This window comes from Scyliorhinus canicula, chromosome 9 (assembly GCF_902713615.1).
Source record: "Scyliorhinus canicula chromosome 9, sScyCan1.1, whole genome shotgun sequence".
Taxonomy (NCBI): domain Eukaryota; kingdom Metazoa; phylum Chordata; class Chondrichthyes; order Carcharhiniformes; family Scyliorhinidae; genus Scyliorhinus; species Scyliorhinus canicula.
This window is the reverse complement of record NC_052154.1, coordinates 56882961-56905568: the sequence shown is the minus strand read 5'-3', so window position 1 is coordinate 56905568 and position 22608 is coordinate 56882961. Positions and strand designations below refer to the sequence as shown.

At 44.6% G+C, this 22608-nt stretch overlaps 1 protein-coding gene across 6 annotated transcripts in view; it reads right to left on the bottom strand.

Moving 5' to 3' along the window:
* Positions 1-495: 495 nt before the first annotated feature.
* fto (FTO alpha-ketoglutarate dependent dioxygenase) overlaps positions 496-22608 on the bottom strand; it is a 550845-nt gene continuing 528732 nt past the window's right edge. For 4 of the 6 annotated variants that reach the window (XM_038806732.1, XM_038806733.1, XM_038806735.1 and 1 more), the window contains one exon: positions 497-626. In XM_038806732.1, coding sequence (XP_038662660.1) covers positions 607-626 — 20 coding nt within the window. In that variant the 3' untranslated portion in view covers positions 497-606. Of the gene's footprint in view, positions 627-22608 lie in introns of all 6 variants that reach the window. The other 2 variants (XR_005461806.1, XM_038806734.1) reach the window with 1 other exon arrangement.

The window sequence follows — 22608 nt, the reverse complement described above, 5'->3', positions numbered from 1 at the left end:
GCCAAAGAATTGCATCTTTACATCTACTTGCTGCCAAGACAGTGGACAGAACACTATTTAACCAAGAGCCTGTTTCGTGGAGGCATAATTGAGATTTGGCAATGTGAGTTCTCACTAAAAAAAAGTATTTGTTGTCAATGCAGAGGCATTTCTGTCCTCTAACTTCCACCCCATAATTAACATCATCATGTAAAATGTACAATTACGACAGCTCGTATATCATCCCAAGCTGGCTCTTGCCTCATTTAAATCGCCACAGTATTTATTTCTGGGAGTTCCGATTTTGCCTTTCACTCACGGTCTAGAAAGGCATTAAAACAAAATGCCACGGAGGGTAACTAATTACAATCCTTCAACCAAATTTAGCAATCCATCTATCCACACTTCTCCCTGGAAATACTGGTGCATCATTTGGTTCAGGGTAAAAAAGTGTAGAATTCATCTGAGTCCTACCTTTCTCAATCTGTTCTGAACGAATAACCAAATAGACAATTCATCTTTTTATATCAAACTTTTATTATGGTGAAAATGTCAATTTGAAGCACAAAGTGAGAATCTGGTTCGACTGGATTATCTCAGCCCAGGAGTTGGATAGATATTTGGAAGTCAGCTCCTAACGTCTCCATCTGTAACAAATCCAGAAACATGTAATTAGGAATAATTCATAGCTTGTTATATCTCATCCATGCTGGAAACATGTAGCTTAAAAAGGCCTCAGATGATAGAAAGAGGAACACAGTTACATATCTTTTGGAGTTGTCCCAATCTGCAGATTTTTATTGAACGGTCCTCACTGTTATCCCACTGATCAGGTTAAGAATAATGTTTTAACAACAATAACTTGCATGTATATACCATCTTAAAGCACAAAAAAGTGTGTCAAAGTGCTTAATCATAAGATTTCCTTGAATTCCCAATTGAACAGGTGCAACATATACTGACCAAAAGATTCAGACAGGATATGTTAACCATGTCTCATTGGTACCTTCCCTTGGCACAGCACACAAGGGAGTGGCTCAACATCTTTACCTGATGCACATTTATATGCGACGTGTAGAAATTATACCGAAACCCATTAATTAAATCCTGAGCACGAATTCTTTATCAAGATTTGATCAGGGCAGCACGGTAGCATGGTGGTTAGCATAAATGCTTCACAGCTCCAGGGTCCCAGGTTCGATTCTCGGCTGGGACACTGTCTGTGCGGAGTCTGCACGTCCTCCCCGTGTGTGCGTGGGTTTCCTCCGGGTGCTCTGGTTTCCTCCCACAGTCCAAAGATGTGCGGGTTAGGTGGATTGGCCATGCTAAATTGCCCGTAGTATCCTAAAAAGTAAGGTTAAAGGGGGGGGGGGTTGTTGGGTTACGGGTATAGGTTGGATACGTGGGTTTGAGTAGGGTGATCATGGCTCGGCACAACATTGAGGGCCGAAGGGCCTGTTCTGTACTGTACTGTTCTATGTTCTATGATTCACTTCTTTTGAAAAAAACAGTAAAATAAGGGTGTCCTCAGCCCACAACGTAGCTGCAATTGCATAATATGGATGTATGGCCTCATACAGGATTTGATCCATAGGATATCACATTGTGTCAGTACAGTGGACCACTTTTTGTACTATAAACAATTGTTATCCCTTTAACATCTGGACTAGTACGATGATTCAACATTAACTCAACTGCAACATATTGGAACATCCTGCCCAAACGTATCTTAATTTCCTTCCATTTAAATACACCAACAAACACAAATCAAATAATAAAATTGTGCTCAATAACAGAAGCTCGAGGGGCAGCATCTCCTCTTTTAATTAAACATTTTACTACATTCTGAGTTTTCCATCAAGTTGGTGACCTCGGGGCGGCATGCGGTGCAGTGGATAGCGCTGGGACTGTGGCGCTGAGGACCCGGGTTCGAATCCCGGCCCTGGGTCATTGTCCGTGTGGAGTTTGCACATTCTCCCCGTGTCTGCATGGGTTTCACCCCCACAACCCAAAGATGTGCTGGTTAGGTGGATTGGCCACACTAAATTGACTCTTAATTGGAAAACAAAAAATAATTCGGTACTCTAAATATATTTTTTAAAAAGTTGGTGACCTCTAGAATATTTGACAAAATTGCTCAGGATGGGCACAGCACATGTATTCAGTTACCTCTGCCTATATTCACTCTGCTCCTTTAATATTGATACAAGCAAAATAGATAAATGTGTGATCACGTGTATTTTATGTTTGCCCTATTGTGTATTTTCTTTTCATGTACGGAATGATCTGTTTAAGCTGCACGCAGAACAATACTTTTCATTGTAACTTGGTACACGTGACAATAAACCAATCTAATAAAAATAAAACTGTCATTAGGAAATATTTTCAGCGTTGAAGAATGGCTAAACATAATATAAAAGTTTTTTTTCCAGATCTGGTAGACACCATTAAAAGATGGATGATTATCAAATGTAATTTTAATATTCAGTACATTATTTTAAAAATCAGCAATAAAAAAATATTTTGACACAATGGATGCAAAATATTTGAGTAAATAAAAATCCATTATTTTCCTGCACTCGCTGCCTGCTCAGTCATTCTTAACGTGGTGTGAAACATGCAAACATCTATTTAAAATACATTGCTGCTCATGATGGTTTCCAAGCTGAGTTTGGTATTTACAGTTTACTGAAACACATAAATAATCCAGTAGTGTATGGTCATGCTTCAGTAAAGCTAGTCCAGTCCCGGTCATTTTGAAATTAGCTATCTGGCAATGCACCAAGTTCAGCATTTACAACATTGGGAAACATTATTTCATAAAAAATGCTGATGATATTATGTTGAAAAATATTCAAATTTGTATTCTGAAGGATGTCATATGAAGAAATTTTCAGATTACTTTGTGGCAATGAAATTCAGCAAAAGATTTGTAGTTCAGCATTACTAACTTCTGGTGAGACACTTTGGATAAATATCCTGAGAATAGCTGCATTCATAGAATCATAGAATATCTCCAGTGCAGGTGACCATTCGGCCCATTGAGCCTGCACCGACCCTCCGAAAGAGCACCCCACTCCCCGCCCCATCCCCGTAACCACACCTAACCGTTGGACACTAAAGGGCAATTTAGCATGGCCAATGCACCTAACCTGCACATCTTTGGACTGTGGGAAGAAATTGGAGCACCCGGAGGAAACCCACACAGACATGGAGGGAATGTGCATACTCCACACAGTCACCCAAGACCAGAATCGAACCTGGGTCCCTGACGCTGAGGCAGCATGCTTACAACTGTGCTACCGTGCTTTCCACAAATCAATCCTGAAACCTTTTACATCAATATTGTACAGTCCAGATTGAACAATAAGCATTTTTGAATTAAAAGTAACTAAACTCCTTAATTGGTACAATGATTATTTAAATTGATATTTTATTGATAATTTTGATGTCAGTGGAATTTCAGATTTTTATTTTACTTTAACCCATATGAGATGCCTCAGTTGAGTATTGCTGAAGGAAAGAGACATGCTGTCAAAGCTTTTCATCATGTACTCATCAGGACAGTTTGCAAGGATACCAATTGTAAAAGGAACAACTACTTATACTCCATGAGAGGAGAGTGCTGCTTAGTTGGCAGTGGACTCTGATTGGTAGAAGGATTGCCATGGAGAATGCACCTGGAAACATTTAAATGGCAAGCAATTGTTCAAATTCAAACCAGGCAGGTTGACTCTGGTTGACCAAGGCATTGTCATGGGGAATAAATCAGGAAATAGCGGAACCCAAACCTTTGTTTAGTTAAAAAAGTTGCAATGTGTGGACATACTTCTTCTGTCTGCAAAGAAGGAAAGCTTCAGTGTTGGACTGTGTCTTAAACAAGCAGTGCAGAATGATCAAGCTCTTTGTTTTCATATGAAGAGCAATACTTAGGAAATGACTGGTAAGTACAGCAATTGTTCAAAGCTCATATAAACAGCAGTTATAAGTGTCATTCAAAGTACTTTGGAATGAAGAAGGTGCTGCAGACAGCACTAGTCAACTGGCTAGATAATCACTACTTGACAGGTATCGGGGCAGCAGGGTAGCATGGTGGTTAGCATAAATGCTTCACAGCTCCAGGGTCCCAGGTTCGATTCCCGGCTGGGTCACCGTCTGTGTGGAGTCTGCACGTCCTCCCCCTGTGTGCGTGGGTTTCCTCCGGGTGCTCCGGTTTCCTCCCACAGTCCAAAGATGTGCGGGTTAGGTGGATTGGCCATGCTAAATTGCCCGTAGTGTCCTAATAAAAGTACGGTTGGGGGGGGGGTTGTTGGGTTACGGGTATAGGGTGGATACGTGGGTTGAGTAGGGTGATCATGGCTCGGCACAACATTGAGGGCCGAAGGGCCTGTTCTGTGCTGTACTGTTCTATGTTCTATGTTCTATGTATCCTTAAAAGGTTTGTTCTATACTTCTTTAATCACACGTGCCATTACTATGTGTTCCCATTCTACTCCCCACAATTTGCTACATGGCTCAGTGTATTTGGGGGATCAATTAGCCACAACATGAAGAATACAACCCAATCAAATTGGACAGCCTGTCAATATAATAAAAAAAAGGTCAATGCAGTTATTGATGTTCTGCTGCACGCTGCCACCAGCACATTTACTAAGTACTACATCATAACATATTCTACTCAGGATATCTGGAGGTCAAGAGTTATTATTGCACCAGTTCAGCCAGAAACTATTATGACAAATTATTTAAATGTTTTTGTTTGGATAATCCTTTCGCTGATATCATTGTTTCCTAGTATATTAGGAGGAGAATGAAATGAGGTTAAATGCTGAGTTAAGGTGAAGCACTAGATCATCACAAGCTGGATGATCCTGTGCTATTTTCAAACACTTCATTTCTTCTTTCAAATATTACTGAGCCCATTTTCATTAAAACATCATAGGCTAATCATTCCTGAATTCATACTGGAATTAAAATGGAAAATTCAAAGTTGAATGCCACTGCAAGTTCAGAGTTACAGCCTACATAAACTAAAGATGGTGTCCATAATTAAGTAAAAGTAACATTGTTTGGGGAGGTCTTGCTACTCATGGGTGGCATCCCTGCCTCTGAATCAGAAACTCTGGTTCAAGTCCCATTCCAGGACTTGATGGCCAAGGAATTTGATGGGGCCAAGAAACTTGATTGCCAAGTCCATGCTACCGCAACAACTCCGACTCCTTGGGTGGGCTGATTGGTTCAGTTGGCTGGATGGTTGGTGTAAATCAGATTTATGTCAGTTGCGTGAGGTTCAATCCCCATTCCATCTGGGATGGATTCGAAAGCCCCCCTCCTTGCCCGACCCATTGTGGTGCTGAGGGCTGGACTTGCCTTCGGGCAGAGAATTGAAGAGAAGAATCTCAATGTCTACCAGCCGCACACTTCTACTGTTATCCCCACTGAAGCTGTTGATAAAATATTGGTTACGGTAATGAATAAATGGAATTTCCTTTTTGTAACAAAAAATAAGAAATATCTATTTGAGGTCACAGTTCACGGATTCTGGCATCAAATTGGTGTCACTGGTTAGAACTAAAAATATCTGTTTCATTCATAGAAATATTTTGGCAATAAAAAAAGTTCATAGAATCACAGAACACCCCCTCTTTTTTGAACATGTTGACTTTTGCTGGGATTGCGCTCCATGTGCCTTTAGTACCTCACCCATCTCTCTATTCTTCTAGTATGAATCTGGATGATCATATTCAACTCAGGAGAGCACCCTGTGATGTGTTAGGCAGGTTGGTTCGACGTTGACTGCAACTGGATGCAGTGAAGCTAGAAACAAACGTCTGACACAGGAGATGATCCAACACTGTTTTATTTAACTAGTGGACTGCTGTACATGTTCAGCTGTGGGTTGACACTCTACGAATCCAACTGATGACCTCTTACTGGCTTGACCAGACTTACTAGCTACCACATGGTAATAATGCTCACTAGCTTGTGCACTCTGTCTCAGTAGCTGGGTCCTGAGAGAGGGAGAGTCTTAATTCCCCTTGGGCTTTAGAGTGGTGGTGTCCTGTCTGGTGATTGGTTGTTCTGTGTTGTGTGTTCATTGGTCATCCTGTGTGTCAATCACTGCCTGTCTGCATCTCATTATATACATGAGTGGATATTATGACATCTCCCCTTTTTTTAAAATAAGTTTTGGAACATGGAGGTATATACATGCCTGACTATGTACAAGTGGTGAGTTAACGAACATATGTACATGGGAATGTGTCTATCGTGTAGATACAGAGCAAACTGAACAAAATTTATAAGAGTTAAGTCTATAGATTCAGTCTTTGAGGCGGGCGACAAATTCTTGTCGATCGCCGCAGAGGTGGAGCAGGAGACGCCGGCACTTGGGCAGGCGGGATTTCTGGCATTGCGCGGTGTTGTGGACAGGCGGGATCGCTGGCTGATCGGTGGCCTCGTGGCAGGAGACGTCCGGAGGAGGCATGTTAACCGGCGGAGCAATGCGGTCAGGTGGTGGGCGGGAAACTCTCCGCAGCGTCCTCCTGTTGCGTGGGAGAATGGAGCCGTCAGCCATTTGAACAATGAAAGAACTTGGGGCGGCCTTCCTGACAACAACAGCTGGAGCTGACCAACCTCCCTCAGGCAACTGGACACGAACAACATCTGCTGGAGTCAGCGCAGGCAGATCCGTGGCACGAGCATCATACGTGATCTTCTGCTGGTCCCTGGATCGCTGCGCTTTTTGCAGCACCGTGAGGTGGTCAAGGTCTGGAACATGGATGGCTGGAACAGTCGTCCTCAGGTTGTGGTTCATGAGCAGCTGCGCCGGAGACAAACCAGTCGACAGAGGGGTTGCCCTGTATGTCAGGACCGCCAAGTTGAAATCGGATGCTGAGTCTGCAGCCTTGCACAACAACCGCTTGACAATATGGACCCCTTTCTCGGCCTTCCCGTTTGATTGCGGGTAATGGGGACTGGAGGTGATGTGACTGAAGCTGTAGGATTGTGCAAAGTCAGACCACTCCTGGCTGTAGAAACATGGACCGTTGTCACTCATTACTGTGAGTGGTATCCCGCGCCTGGCAAACGTCTCTTTGCAGGCTTCGTTGACTGACCTGTGGCGAGCCTGACCTGTGGCGAGCATGTTTAGCGGCAGTTTCCTGGTGCTGGCAGCACCGAGAACGACCCCGCTTTTAAGGACTCTGTTTCATTACTGAACCTCGAGGAATGCCCCGCCGAGGCCGCACTTAGTCCCGAGAGGCTCTGCCAGGTTGCCCGGGTGACATTGCCAGGGTGTCAGGCTGGCAGGGCCACAGTGCCCAGGTGGCATCAGGGTGCAAGGTACCACCCTGCCCTGAGCCCAACCACTTAGGAGCCCCCGATTGCCTGGGAGACCTCCCCCTTCTCGCGGGATCTCGCGAGGTGTGATGAGGACGGCCTCTCGTGAGATTTACTGGCCTTGTTGCGTCCCATGTCAGGCCCGGCAAGGCCGATAGATTGCGCCCAATGTTTTAAACAGAAAAGCCATGGACACTCAAAATTTTAATATACCTGTTTTCTCCACAGTTGCTGACTGTCTAGCTGTGCTCCCAACATTTTCTGTGTTTGTTTCAAACAGCCAATATTTTCAGTTAAAAAAAGAAATAATTTGAGTGATTATGTGGTTTAATAACAAGAATTCTGATGGCCGATTTTCAGAGGAGGACACATGCTGTGCCTTTCTTATCTGTTCTCTTAACATGAAGATGTATAGGTATAGGCATGCGCAGAGGTTTAATTCAGCCACTGACTTCAAGACAACACCCAGTTACATCCAAAATAAAAGATGATTTAGACAAAGATCAGAGCTACAAATTAAATATTAACTATTGTAACTAATTTACACTGAAGGCAGACATTCAAAGAATGTAACACAAGTAAAGACCCTACTCTCACAGTAGACTGTATTTCTATTCTTGCCGGAGTCAGTGATTACCTTTCTTTGACAGTCAGAATGAACAAGTACTTGAGGTTAGCTAAACTGCACCCAGGCAAAGCTAGCTAAAAACACGGCCAGTGTGAAAAGGTTTCAATTGTTTCTGTGTTCACAGCCGAGTGTAAATCTGCTAAGCAGTAACAAAATGTGAAGATGCTAAGAACTGCAGGACAGCCTGAAATGAAATTGGCACAAAGGTCAGCCCAACTTGGGTCTATTCTGCTGAGACATCCCATATGATTCAAGACAATAAAAGTCTTGCAGTCATTCATCAGTAAACATCCTGGTGACCTCTTTTATTAGTAAAATATATGAACCTTGACCCGATGCAAAAATTCAATATTTTCCCCAAATATTTTTTAAATTTATTCAACGTCCCTCGTGGAGTCAGGGAGTCTGCTGGATGTAATTTGACATCTGAATTATTTTGAGGCCAATATGGAAAGCTATTCAGAGCCTTATTTGAAGATGTGTCAATCAAGATATCACTTATGCTGCACAGAGGTACTTCCAAGATCTCCACAGTGGTGATATCCTTCAGACAACTGCAGATAAGGTGAAGAAAACCTTTGCTGAATCTGTCACATTTTAATGCGAAGAGGCTGTGATAAGAAAGATATTTTAATACCCTCTCGCCTTCCTTTTAGCACCATCTGTTTCAAAATTCATTGAGTTTGATAGCCTCAAAACCTACGACAATATGTAAAAGGTCCTCCTGCTCATTTTCTTTTGTGCGGAACTGATTAAGATTTTAAATTATGTTGTTAAATCAAAATGGCAGGCTTGTCCTCAATGATGAGAAATTAAAGCTCTACTCACATGTTTGCTTGTTGAAACAAGTGGCCTTTGCTGACTTTGGTGCGTGCAGGGGCCAGCTATATTAAGCACCCTTTCATCCATTTTAGATGAGATCCGGATGATTGAATTATGTGCAATTGTCAGCAAGATGTAGCATGAAATAAAAATGCTGGCGCAAATTCCTTTTGATTAAAACCTATTCTATGAATATGAAGTTTGAATTTTATATTTTCTTTCTCTGCTGTAATTTCGTTGTATAATCAAACCACGAGACATGAATAAAACCACAGAGTGGAATATGTTGATACAGGAAAATATGACCTATTCAGTTTCAGAGGCTTGTGATTTGCAGGCGAGTTATTTTGCTTAATCCAGTAATCTCCATACCGGGTTTAGGTGTGAGGGATTTCCTAGAAAATAAATATTTTATTTCAAATGCAAATTTCCCAGTCTAGTCCTTCTGAAATATATCACTTCAACACAGTAATGAACTTAGACACAGCCCATAATTCTGATCTATCCCCCTTCTTCATTTGTTGTGGGAGAAAAAGGGATCTTTAATTAACTTCAGCATTTGAATAGGCACACAGTTTTCATCACGGGTAATTGCCTTTGATTGCCTTCCTAATTTACTGTTGCTATTGTAATATTGCTTGGCATATTCACCAGCTTTAAGCCTGTGACCTTCTCTGGTTTGCAGTGGTTTGCATTAGGCATCAGAATGGGTTCAGTCTTCATAAAAATTAATAAACTTATCAATTCAAAGGCCAAGGAAATTGCTGGAGAGTCTAATCTGGCTAAATATCAAGGATCTGGCTTGTATTGGCACGTAACTGTGATAGCATACGTTCTTGGGTACACCTTCAACAACAATAATACTGTGGGCAGCTGAAACAACCATGCAAGCCATTAGCTGATCTTCTTTAATAAGTTAATTACCATAGTTTGTAGCACTAATTATGTATTTAAATGCCTGTCTCACTCGTAAGCAATGGGATTAATTTATAAACACACTAGCTGCAGAGTCATTTAGACATCCTGCTTTGGTCGCTCTTCTCGAGATGTTTTGCCATTCATGAAAGGAGTCTTGAGAGAAAACACTAATTTTAAATGCCTGTGTGAGAATAGACATGTCTATTCTAAATCATTAAAGCCCCTACAGCATAAAGTTGTCATTGTCAATGGCTGCTGTAGTCTTGTTCCCGGCAGAATTTACAAAGAAAGATTTCAGCATAAAAAAAAACACTTGACATGCGGATTGCAATTTAAATTGCAGAACCACTCTGTAGAAAATGCATATTTATTAATTCATTAATTGACTGACAGCAGCATTTTAAACAAAATTCAAATCAATATTCCAAACAGGGCCAGAAAAGAGATGAATGCGAATGACTTGCACTTTCAATTTGATCTAATTTGCCTCACTTGTTGCGAGGAATCAACCAATCACAGTACAAGATTGTGTCAGGTGATCAATGCCAACAATCTACTGGCAGGTCAGTTAATAAACAGGCTATGATATTACAACATTTACAAAAAGGGTGGCATTCAATTTAAATGGAGGCATGAAAGAGGTTTGAAGAGAGTTAACCACCACCTTCATCCATCAGAAATGGCAGAAGAACATGCATGGTTGGGCCCACTATTTAATGATGACTCCCTGCATACCCTCCTCCAAACTCTGAGTGACTGTTCACCCTGTAGGGGGAAAATCTCTCCACCTGACAAAGCCTGGAGGGAAATAGCAGAGATGGTCAGTAACTGTGTGGGGTCATGTGTAGGACCTATCTATAATGCAGGAAATGGGTAAGTGACCTTTTACGTTCTGAAAGGATGAATGAGGAAGCCGACCACCACTGCTCTCACACAACCAAGGGATGATATGTATCTGGTGCATGTGGGAAGTACCAGTCAGGGCTGTGCTCACCTACAATGCCAACTGAACCCTGCAAAGCTCTATGGGGTTGGAAGGTAACCTTCAAAGTGAGCAATGCCACAATGTTCAGCGAAGGCGGATCAGAGACAATGGGTTTCTACCTGAGGAGTTGATCCATCCATATTTGGAATTCATAATGCGCCCATTATATTTTTTAGGAGAAGTGGGCCCACGATGGTCAATGACAGGTGGTGGAGTACCAAACTTGGCAGTGCTGATGAAGATGGAGGAGGACATACAGGGTTTGACCAGTCAGTGGGGAGCCAGGGTGCAGAGGAGAGACCAGAATTAGTGCTGAGGGTGGTAAGTTTCATCGGGACCCTCTTTCAGCAATGGCAGTGATGAGGTCTTGTAGGGCCGGGTGAAGAAATGGATGTATCTGGGACAATGGATGGTCAAAACATCTGGGCCATTCATCACATGTTGCAAGTCTCTATCTGAGATGAAGCTACTTTTACTCAAGTGGCCATCCTCATTATTGAGTTGTACTCATCCATCTAATTTCTCCAGCTGATTGTTCGGTGCGCAAACAGACATAAACCCCAAGGGATTACTGTTAACCTCTGAGGAAAAAGAGGGGAACTATTTTTTTTTTAAATTTAGAGTACACAACTGTTTATTTTTTTCCAATTAAGGGGCAATTTAGCATGGCCAATCCACCTAACCTGCACATCTTTTGGGTTGTGCGGGTGAAACCCACGCAGACATGAGGAGAATGTGCAAACTCTACATGGGCAGTGTCCCAGGGCTGGGATTCGAACCCAGGTCCTCAGCGCCGCAGTCCCAGTGCTAACCACTGCGCTGCCCAAGAGGGGAACTATTAGGGTGCACCATCCCACGCTTGCTGCACACCTAGATCCAACGTAGATATTGGACCACAGTGGATTTGCGTGCATCTGCCAAAATGGTTGCAGTTACTGGTTTGAGCACTGCAGAATAGCTGGAGCATCTGTCTGTGGCTGTGACAGCCCAGACCTCCAACTCTCGGAGGAGTATGGTAGAGCCGAGACATGTTGAACGTCAGGTAGACAACGAGCCTCTGAAGTCATCGTGAGGGGGCAGAAGTTGGATGCCCAAATGGAGGTCCATGAGAGTATGTGTGCCCTACATGGATTGGGGGGGGGGGGGGGGGGGGGTGGAGAGTCCATCCAGGCCATGAGCATTGTCATCACACTCTCTTCTGAATGTGTGACTTCTTACAGTGAGAGATTGGTAATTCTTCGGAACAGAAAATAGGAGCAGGAGGAGGCCATTCAACCCTTCGAGCCTGCGCTGCTATTCAATAAGATCATGGCTTGTCCTCTGTTTCAACACCACATTCTCACGCTCTCCCCATACCTTGACGCCTTTAGAGTCTAGAAATCTATCTAATTCCTTCTTAAATATATTCACACTTGGGCTCCATAGCCTGCTGCGGTGGAGAATTCCATAGGTTCATCACCCTCTGAGTGAAGACGTTTTACCTCATCCCGGCCCTAAATGGCCAACCCCATATCCTGGGACTGGGACTCTTTGTTCGACACTCCCCTATCAGAGGAAGCAACATCCCTGCATTCAGTCAGTCCATCCCTGTCAGAATTTTAAATGTTTCATTTTGATGCTCTCTCATTCTCCTAAATTTCAGTGAATATAGGCCCTGTTGACCCCCATCTCTCTTACAACAATCCTGTCATCCCAGAAATCAGGCTAGTGAACCTTTGGGGGTGGAGAGGGGGTGGGGTGTTTGGAGTGAAGTAATGCGCCGGGTCAACTCAATCGCCTCCTGCGCAAGGAGTTCAAGGTGGTGCATAGAGTCCAAACGACTTGGGCCCGGATCAGTAGGTTCTTCCTGGGGGTGGAGGATGTGTGCGAGAGATGTGAGAGGGGGCCACATGCTATGGGAGTGTACAAAATTGGACAGCTTCTGGGAGGTGGTGTTCGAAAGTCTTTTGGTGATTGCGGGAGTGTAGCCGGGCCCTATGGTGGTGATTTTTGGGGTGCTGGAGGTGCCGGATGTGCAGGAAGGGAAGGGGACCGATGTCGTAGCCTTCACCTTTCTGATTGTCCGGAGATTAATTCTCTTAAATTGGAGGCCAGCAGCACCATCGGGGTCGCAGAGTGGTTGGGAGACGTATATGGGTTTCTCAGGTCGGAGAAAATTAAGTTTGCCCTCAAGGGATGGGAGGAGGGGTTTGTAGTACAGTGGAGGCTGTCTCTGTCAATGTTTCAGGATTTGTTTGTCACTGGGGTTGGGAATAAAAAGGGGGAAAATTCTAAAAACTGCAAGTACTATATTTTGTTGGTGCTGTGTGGTAGTTTTTTGAGGGTGTTTGGAATGAAATATATATTTTTTGAAATGTTCTCCTCACCATTCATATTCCCACCAAGTTTTGTGTCGTCAGCAAATTTTGAAATATTACTTCCTCTTTCCTTCATTCACACTCCCACTCTCCCTCGCGGGGAGAGTCCAGACGATCAAAATGAACGTACTGCCCAGGTTCCTCTTCCTGTTTAGATCCATTCCGGTCTACATCCCCAAGGCCTTTTTCAAAGCGCTGGACAAACTAATCATGGCGTTCGTATGGGGGGGGGGGGGGGGGGGGGGGGGGGGTAAAAATGCTAGGATCCCAAAGAAGGTCCTACAAAAACAAAATCCAGGGGGGGGCTAGCCCTCCCAAACCTACAATTCTACCACTGGGCGGCAACAGCCGAGCGAGTAAGGGGATGGATCCAGGAGCCAGAAGCCGAGTGGGTGCGTGCGGAGGAGGCCTCCTGCATGGGGACCTCCCTCCGGGCCCTCGCCACGGCAGCACTCCCATCCCCACCCAAAAAATACTCCAGCAGCCCAGTGGTGACAGCCACCCTCCAATCCTGGAACCAACTGCGGCAGCAATTTGGCCTGACCAAAATGTTGGAAAAGGCTCCCATCTGCAACAACCATAGGTTCACACCAGCACTGACTGACGCCACCTTCAAAAGGTGGAGGCAGGACGGAGGGACAGTGACAGTCAGGGACCTATACACGGACGTCAGGATCGCAACACTGGACGAACTGACAGAGAAATTTTGGCTAGCCAGGGGGAACGAGCTACGGTATCTGCAGCTCAAAAACTTCTTACGAAAGGAGACAAGGACGTACCCCCAACCGCCACGACAGACACTACTGGAAGACCTACTGGACGCAAGTATCCTAGATAAAGGGAACTGTAGCAACATGTATGGCCGACTGGTAGAAAGGGCCGACGCCGTACTGGACGCAACAAGAAAGAAATGGGAGGATGACCTGGGGATTGAGATAGGGTGGGGACTCTGGAGCGAAGCACTGCATAGGGTCAACTCCACCTCCACGGCAAGGCTCAGCCTGACGCAACTAAAAAGTGGTACATAGAGCCCACTTAACAAAGAAACCGTATGAGTAGGTTCTTCCCGGAGGTGGAGGACAGATGTGAACGCGTGCCAAAAGGCCCGGCCAACCACGCACCACATATTCTGGTCTTGCCCCAGACTTGTGGAGTACTGGACAGCCTTCTTCGAAGGCTATGTTCGAAAGTGGTGGGGGTGAGGGTGGAGCCGTGCCCGATAGTGGCGGTCTTCGGGGTTTCAGACCAGCCAGATCTATTCCTGGGGAGGAGGGCGGACGCCCTTGCCTTTGCCTCCCTGATTCTGCCCGCAGTAGAATCCTGTTGGCTGGCGGTCAGCAGCACCGCCAGAGCTGCAGACTGGCTGTCCGACCTCTCAGAATCTCTCCAATGGAGAAATCAAATTCGCCATCCGAGGGTCTGATGACGGCTTCCACAGACGTGGGAGCCATTCATGCAACTTGTTCCGGGACCTGTTTGTGGCCAACGAACAAGAGAATAATAGCCGGGTGGCCAAGAATCAGGGGAAAATGGACGGGAATCGGGGGAAGGTAGCCGGAGGGGGGGGAGGGCTACGGGTTCGATATGGGGGTTTGTTCTCATGGTTCATTTTATTTCTTTTTTCTTTTTTTATAAATGTTTTTATTCAGTTTTCATATTTTATATTGAACAAATTACAAATTGTTAGGAGAGAAAAAAAAAACAAACACGCAAAAATTAACATACCTTATTTCTTTTTCTTGTTAATTTATTGTTTTTGTATTGGAGGGGAGTGGTTACTGTTTTTCTCTGTTGTGATAAAATTTGTTGTTGAAAACTTGAATAAAAATTATTCCAAAAAAAAGGAAGGACAAAGCCGCAAGCAACAGTCTGATGGCAAGCTAAGGCCCAAAACCAAATTGTAAATAAATGCCTATAAACATGTGCCTCGGCCATATTGGAGAATGTAAAATATGTATGCCGGTTAAAGGGGGGCGGCCACAGTTGTTATTATGAAGATGCTTGCCTGTAAATATACATGTTAATTTTTGCGTGTTTTTTTCTAATAATTTGTAATTTGTTGGATATAAAATATGAAAACTCAATAAAAAACATTTCCAAAAAAAAAAAGGCTGCAAAATCTCATTTTGAGCAGGCCTATGGTTCTCTCTGTGGTCACCCTTTGGGGATATTGCTGACATTGTACCACTCTTCTGATTGACAACACGGATGCTTGATGGGCGCATAAGCCAAATACTAATGGGTAAGCCCTTGTTGCCTATTAACAAGCTATCTAATTAAGCAGGGGGTGAGACAACCATAGCACCTGGAGTACCCAAGAATGCAGGCATCATGGTTATTCTCAGGGTACTGCACAACACACCACAGCATGTGCTGACGGTGAATCACTGACAATCTGGACATTCATAAGTGAAAACCTTTGCGGTCATCAAAGCCTCTGGGTGGCCCAAAGGGCCAATGTATGCAATCAATGGTCATTTACACCATTGGAAAGTCCAAAATAAGCCCAAAGCCTCTTAGCCTGGCTCTCGCCGTCAGTGCTGAATTTTATGAAGGTCTCCACTTTCCTGAACAGTCTTGATACAACTGAGGGTTGATGACAATGGGATGCTGCAAAGATCCCCTGCAGATCCCTGAAAGGATCCTGAAACATAGAAGTTGAGGGCCATTGTTACCTTCAGCATAGGCATTACATTTCCCCAGTAATCACCTCGCTATTAGCTGTTCCCATCTCATTGGAGAGACTGAGCCTTCTGCAACACTGGAGCTTTGCCATCTGAAGGTGAGAGTGCTGCCTGTATACCCTTCCTTCAGAGTATTGTCTTCTACTTCGGTCTACTTGTCCATGCTCCCCTTGTTGGCTTTCTGGCACTTCGGCATCACAATAACCCTCAAGTTGCTAGCACGTTAGGGATTAAAAGGGGGAAAATTATGTATTGCAAATTGTTCAATTCTGTTGTTAAATATTTAACATTCTATGGTTTTTGCATGTTTATTTATGAACTGGATACTAACGTACATTGATCGGGGGGGGGGGGGGGGTGTCAGACCTAGTTGGGGGGGGGGGGGTTGGACCCCATGGGGGTGTTCCAGATGGGAGGATGGGGAGGGAGGAAGGGGATCAGTTCTGGAGGGAGTCAGTCCGAGAGGGTGGGAGAGGGGTCAGTCTAAGGGGGGAGGGGTTCAGTTCGGGAGATGTTCAGTCTGGGAGGGGGTGTCAGTGAGGGAGTGGGGGGGGGAGATCAGTGAGGGAGGCAGGGTGTCAGTCGGGAAAGGTTGGTGTGGTGCATCGTGTTGAGGAGGTATTCTATGTGAGGCTGGGTCTGGGTGTTTAAATGGTTACTCCGGAATTAGAAGTGTTTTTTCCTCTAACTCTTTCAGCGTAATTATCAAGATAAAACTGGTAGAACCATCCGAAGATAGTGATTTAAATCTTTGGATGATTCCCAGCCCAGAGGAAGTCAGCACTTCTGGGCAATTGCTGGGCAAACCCTTACATGGAAACTTCGTCAAGGGATTCCCAGAAAATCAAAGGGGTACCCCACGCCCCCTCCCTAAATTCGACACTGGGAAACCCGGAAGTTGTGGGCCACTACATATTTGTCAAATAAATAAGATTTCAACCAAACACTTGCTTCGGAATCAGGGAAAGATTCTAGACATTAACATTTTTTCTGTTTGCTGACTCACTTGCTGTTTATTTCCTGCATTCTCAGTTTTTATACAAACTTGACCAAGCATCCAAGTTCACCCACCTGCAAAACCTATACAGCCTCACTCACAAATACTACATTACTTTTCACAAGATTACCTATAAATTGCACAAGTGTATGTGGAAGCCAAAGTACTGAGGATAATAGTTGTACATTTTCTATATGCAAACATTTGTAAATTAAGCCACAATAGTACCAGAAGAAAATAGAAAACAACACATTAAAATAGAATAAAAATCTATAAAAATAGATCATTTAGAAAGTGATCAGTGCGAAAACAAATGTATCTCTGCAGGTTGCAAACATTAAAAAAGGTTGAAAAAATGTGAACTAACCAAATGTTCATTTTCAATAGAATGAAATTTTGCCTGTGTAGTTGCTGAGATGAAAACAGTGTCACAAATAGCCAAATTAAACAGGTTTATCTGGCCCACAAATAGTGCCACCCCCCAATCAAGTCTGTTGCTGAATTTAAAGCTTGTAAGGTTAAAACAGGATGCCTTGAGGGTGCCATGTTTCCTGAACTCAAAATTGACGGTTGCCAGAACACATTTTCACACACACACACACCTGAGAGCCACATTAAAAAAGGAGGAAAACAAAAGGCAGCAATAGCCTCCGATTTCCACAAATCTGCATACTTCTCAAGCACCATGTTTCACAACAGCACTATGGCTTGTCATTCCAGCGTGTTCCCGGAACAAATTACTGTACCTGTCATATGTGTGGATAACATCTGAATACGCGACCTGATAACTCATCCCCTGAACCCCGACACACGATACAAACCCGTCTTCACGAAGTATAGAAGATGCAAGGTGGAGTCTTTGATGATAAAGCGAGGTATTTCAGGCAGCTTTGGGCTGGTCTTTGGGGTCAAGCAATAAACACAGACGCCAAGGGTTGATTTTGTTCCTTTGCAGCAAGTTCAACCAAGCAATAACTCTGTAAGCTGGACATGCTTTAAGAGGATTTTGAGTGTTCGTAAAGCTGGAGGATGTGTTCAGAATTGTAAAACTGCTAACTAGCCATTCATTTCACTTGGTTCTTGGCTTTTTGAATATCTCTCAAAGCCTATGTAAAGAAAATTATATATGGTATATGCTTACAAATTGTGCCACCAACATCAACAGTGTTGCAAATAAACAATTTGACCACCAGCATCTGACTGAGAAGTGTACATTTGCAATGATATTTTTAGGTAAAAATGCATTGCACAAATGGAATGTTTTGCAGTAAAGAAATTTATATTGGACAAAGGAAAAAAATTGCAAACAATGCTCCTTTCTCGGTGAAACAATGGAAGTTATAAACAAGCTACAGAACCACTGAGCAATATTAAAAGAAATCCAAAACTTTCAAGTAGAATTATCATAGAACTTACAGTGCAGAAGGAGGCCACTCGGCCCATCAAGTCTGCGCCGGCCTCTTGGAAAGAGCACCCTACCCGAGGTCAACACCTCCACCCTATCCCCATAACCCAGTAACCCCACCCAACACTACAGCAATTTTGGACACTAAGGGCAATTTACCATGGCCAATCCACCTAACCTGCACATCTTTGGACTGTGGGAGGAAACCGGAGCACCTGGAGGAAATCCACGCACACACGGGGAGGATGTGCAGACTCCGCACAGACAGTGACCCAAGCCGGAATCGAACCTGGGACCCTGGAGCTGTGAAGCAACTGTGCTATCCACAATGCTACCGTGCTGAAAAGAATATTTCTTTTAGTGTAATCGAATTCATATTTCCACTTGCCCTCAGACTCCAATTGGTTCACTGCTGTCACCGATAGATTAATTACCTACCAGGTTTCCATTTTCTCCACCTCCATGCCAACATCAGGAAACTACCTGCCCAAAGGGCATTTGCAGCAGATCATTGAGGGATGAATTTCCACCCCCCATACAGGAATGTGTATGGAGACAGGTGAACACAAAGATTTGTGCCAGCTGTCGGCATGCTGATTTGTATGCACCATCTTGCCCCGTGGCTATTTTCCTGGAGGCGTAATGGGGGTCAGAAGGGCTATCTGCTCAAAGTGGCGAATAGCGAATTAAGGGTAAATTAAAGGCATTGTAAATTGGATGACTGTACCACCAGCGAAGCAGATCCACATCTCTACAGCAAGATTAACCTGAAAGTCCCTGGTTGCTGATGCTATTTTAGAGCATGGTACTTGACGAGAGAAAGCGAGAGAGAGAGAAAGGCCTATTATTGCCACGGGAAAGTTGGGGGCAGTGTTCCAGGCAAGCTTTATGGTCCTTCACCACTGCCTGGCCACAATAGGTTTGGCCAAAGATCATTCTTTGGAGGAGTTCTTCCTTCACAAAAGTCAGCCGCTTGATGAGTCAATCTTTTAAATTTAAATGTCCAAAAGAGAGGAGAATGGGAGTGTCAGGATGGAGGTGTCTTCTCCCTCTCTCTTACCTTAGCTGCAGGTTGTTGTTCCTTTTGAGCGCTGGAGGGCCTCCTAATAGCCCTCCATCTTTGAGTACCCGCCTGCCATCTTGAGTAGGTTGGGGTGCCCGCACGTTGGCCATTATTTGGTCAATTCAGGAAAAAGCATTGCCCGGTAACCTCTCTCCTAGTAAGGCATCATGACCCCTATTTGACTCTCGTGTCAGTATCCCAAATGTCAGGGGTGGATTTTTTGCTGACCTATGCCAGCAATGAGATCCACGATCGGGCAGAGAATTGAGCGTTGGCCTAAACATGGGATCGGTGCTGATCCCGTTGCCATGCTCCGGTGTTGTGCTGGTGGTGGCAGCGAGGTACATGCAACACGCTGGTGGCACCATGCAAAATCGCTACTTACATGGATTTAAATGCGATTAACCGGCTGGAGGCCCGATGCTGGTGCTCCAGACCTCTCAGGGAGTCTTCTTGCGTGAATTGATGCAAGCATTTATGAGCGGGTCCTGGCGTCATGGCTGTTGAGGGGGAGCAAGAATGTAAGAAAACTCCAAACATTTCGGGCTTGCTGGGGGTGCAAGCCTGAGCCTTAGGGTGTAGTGGGAAATGACTTGGTGGCAAGTACGTGGACCCGAGGTGTCCCACTTGGGATCAGGGAGCCTTGGCTGAGAATCCCATTGTGAGATTAATTCATTTAAACCCACCCTCTAGCTGCAGGATGCTGGCTGTTGAGACTGCTAACAGTATCGTGTATATGCTCAGACGGCTTCTGGTCATGTGAATCCCACCCAGCCCACCCATCTGAGTATCCTCCTATCCCAACAGTACCATCAACGGGATGGCCGTGGCCATGCTCCATCACCATCCAACAGGTTTTGGCGCTCCTCAGAAGCGCAGCTCCACAGCAGAGGCAGGGGATGAGTAGAGCTCATCCTACACAAAGGTCAAATGCATCGTGGCCGTTTGAACCCTCCCTGGCACACAGCCCCTCAGTGTCACTGGGAAGTGCTATTACTCTATCAGTTAGCTCACCTCTGAGGGTCGCGAGATGTCTCCAACCTCTGCCTGTCCACCATGCCCCTGATCCCATCCATCCTGCCCTTACCCAGGAAACCTGTCACAACCTGTGTGTTAAACCCAGATTTCACATAATGCTGCAACTAAGCTTCCAGCTGACGCACACATCCCTTGCTTGCCCCCATCTGTGGGCCTGCCCACACACCAGGCTCTTAGCATGGAGACAACTGGCTGCACAATATGACTGTCACCACCACACAACCAGCTGCCACCCTCCTGGTGGGATAACATCTGGCCAACCCAGTGAGGAGACCAACAGTAGACCACTATGGGAGAAACAGGACACGGGTCACAGAACCTATCGCAAAAAACGGTTGTGGTAGCTACCCGTTGGCATGGACGATGGTGAGAATAGCGGCTCCCCACATCACAGGCCAGGTGCTAGTCACTGAAGTCAGTCAGCCCCCGACCAATGCTTTTGATTCCCTCAGTCATGACCCTGGAACACCGCAGCAATGTCCAATTGACATGTCCACCTGTGACTAGACTCTCCTGTCCTGCACCTCAGCCATGGCCAGCACAGCGTGCCCCAAGCCTTGGATGTCCTGACATATGTCTCTGACATCTTTTTCCAGACCTTCCACTGCAGACGCATCCAATGTCGATCTCAATTTCCCGGAATCTGGGTCTGTGTGCAGCCATCTTCTTGGCTGGAATAACAATCTGTGGTGACTGGAGCACTCAAAAACTGCTCCAGCCTGTCAGGCTTTTAACACAAATTCTGACCCCAGCGAATCAGATGTCGGTGGGACTGGGATTCGCCCGGGCTGCATGTGGGCAGCGTGTTGGCACATTTGCATCACCTGAATTCCTCCTGGCTGTACCCGCGATTCAAATCCAGCAAGAGAGCTTAGTCTCCCAAACAGAGAATCTTGCCCACAGTATACTTGGACTTCCAAAAGTCATTCGATAAGTGCCACACATAAGGTTAATACACAAGATAAGGGCTCATAGAGTTAAGGATATCGTATGAACTTGAATGAGGATCGGTTAACGGATAGGAAATAGAGTAAAGATAAAAAAAGATATTTCCAGTTGGCAATTGTAACTAGTGGAGTGTTACAAAGATTTGCAACCTATGTTCAGTGGCGGACTGGCCAGGGTGTCAACTTGCCCGATGGCAAGTGGGCCCCTGATGAAGTGGGCCCCCTATATCAAATAAAAATGCAATAAAGAAACAAACACAGACAACTGTTTTAGTAATAAAAAGGAATAATAAGAAAAAGAGAACAGGACACGAATAAGCAGTGCATGAAAAGGAACGAAGCAGGGGAGGTAGTGGAAGGATGTGGAATAGGGGGGCCCGGGTCGGGCATAATTAAGGAAATTCCATGTTTTCAGCAAGAGTGTGTGAATTTAAAGATAAAGTTACAATTCGTGATTTGAGATGGTCGGCAACTTCAAAGGATATCAAGCAGTAGTTTTGGTTCAGCCGGTACATCGGTCCAGGGCCCGGAGAGCCAAGAAGGGGCCCCTGAATCTCTGAAGGGCCCTTAAAAATTATAATTAATTAGATAAATAAATCTACAACTTCTTTCCTGAGATTTGTATTCTAACTTAATAAAATATAATTGTTTTTAAAAAGAGCAATACCAAATAAAAATGCAATAAAGAAACAAACAAATAATCACTCAGTGTATGAAGGAACGAAGCAGTGTTAAACGGATGTGAAAAGGAGTGGAGGGGGGGGGGGGGGGGGGGGGGGGGTGGGCTGGTTCACCCGGGTCGGCCATAGTTGGAAATCCACGTTTTCAGCAAGAGTGTGTGAATTTAAAGATAAAGTTACAGTTCGTGATTTGGGATGGTCGGCGACTTGAAAGGATATCAAGCAGTACATAGGGTCGTGAGGTCACCGAAAAGGAGAAGCGGTACCTTTGACCGTGAATCATGAGGTCAAAGATATTGAAGTGATAAGCCATGATCGGTAAACTCAAAGGGTTGCGACTTGTAACACTACACTGGTATCAAACTGGGACATGTTACTTTGGTCTTGGGACCATTCTTAATGTCTTACTATAGTCGGACCAAACTTCTAAGTTTCAACAGTTGTCTCAGTTGCCTGCTGGTGTGAACACTGGACAGTGGATTGTCTCCTCTTCTGAAGCTGCATAGGCCACAGTAGTATTGACTAATGAACATAGCCTATTGAAGTGTAAATAAGTTATTTTATATTTTTTATCAAGTTGGGGTTTATCTGGCGTTCCTTCAAGTTATTCTTGCAATCATCAATATTAATTTTTCCCAATGTGGGCTATTTTTAATTAAGTTTTTATTTCAGGAATATTACCCCTACCAGCATGGAAAAGAAAAAGCATAAATCTGGGTCACTAAAACGCAAAGAACAAAAAGAAGCAGAAAGGAAGGAATCAG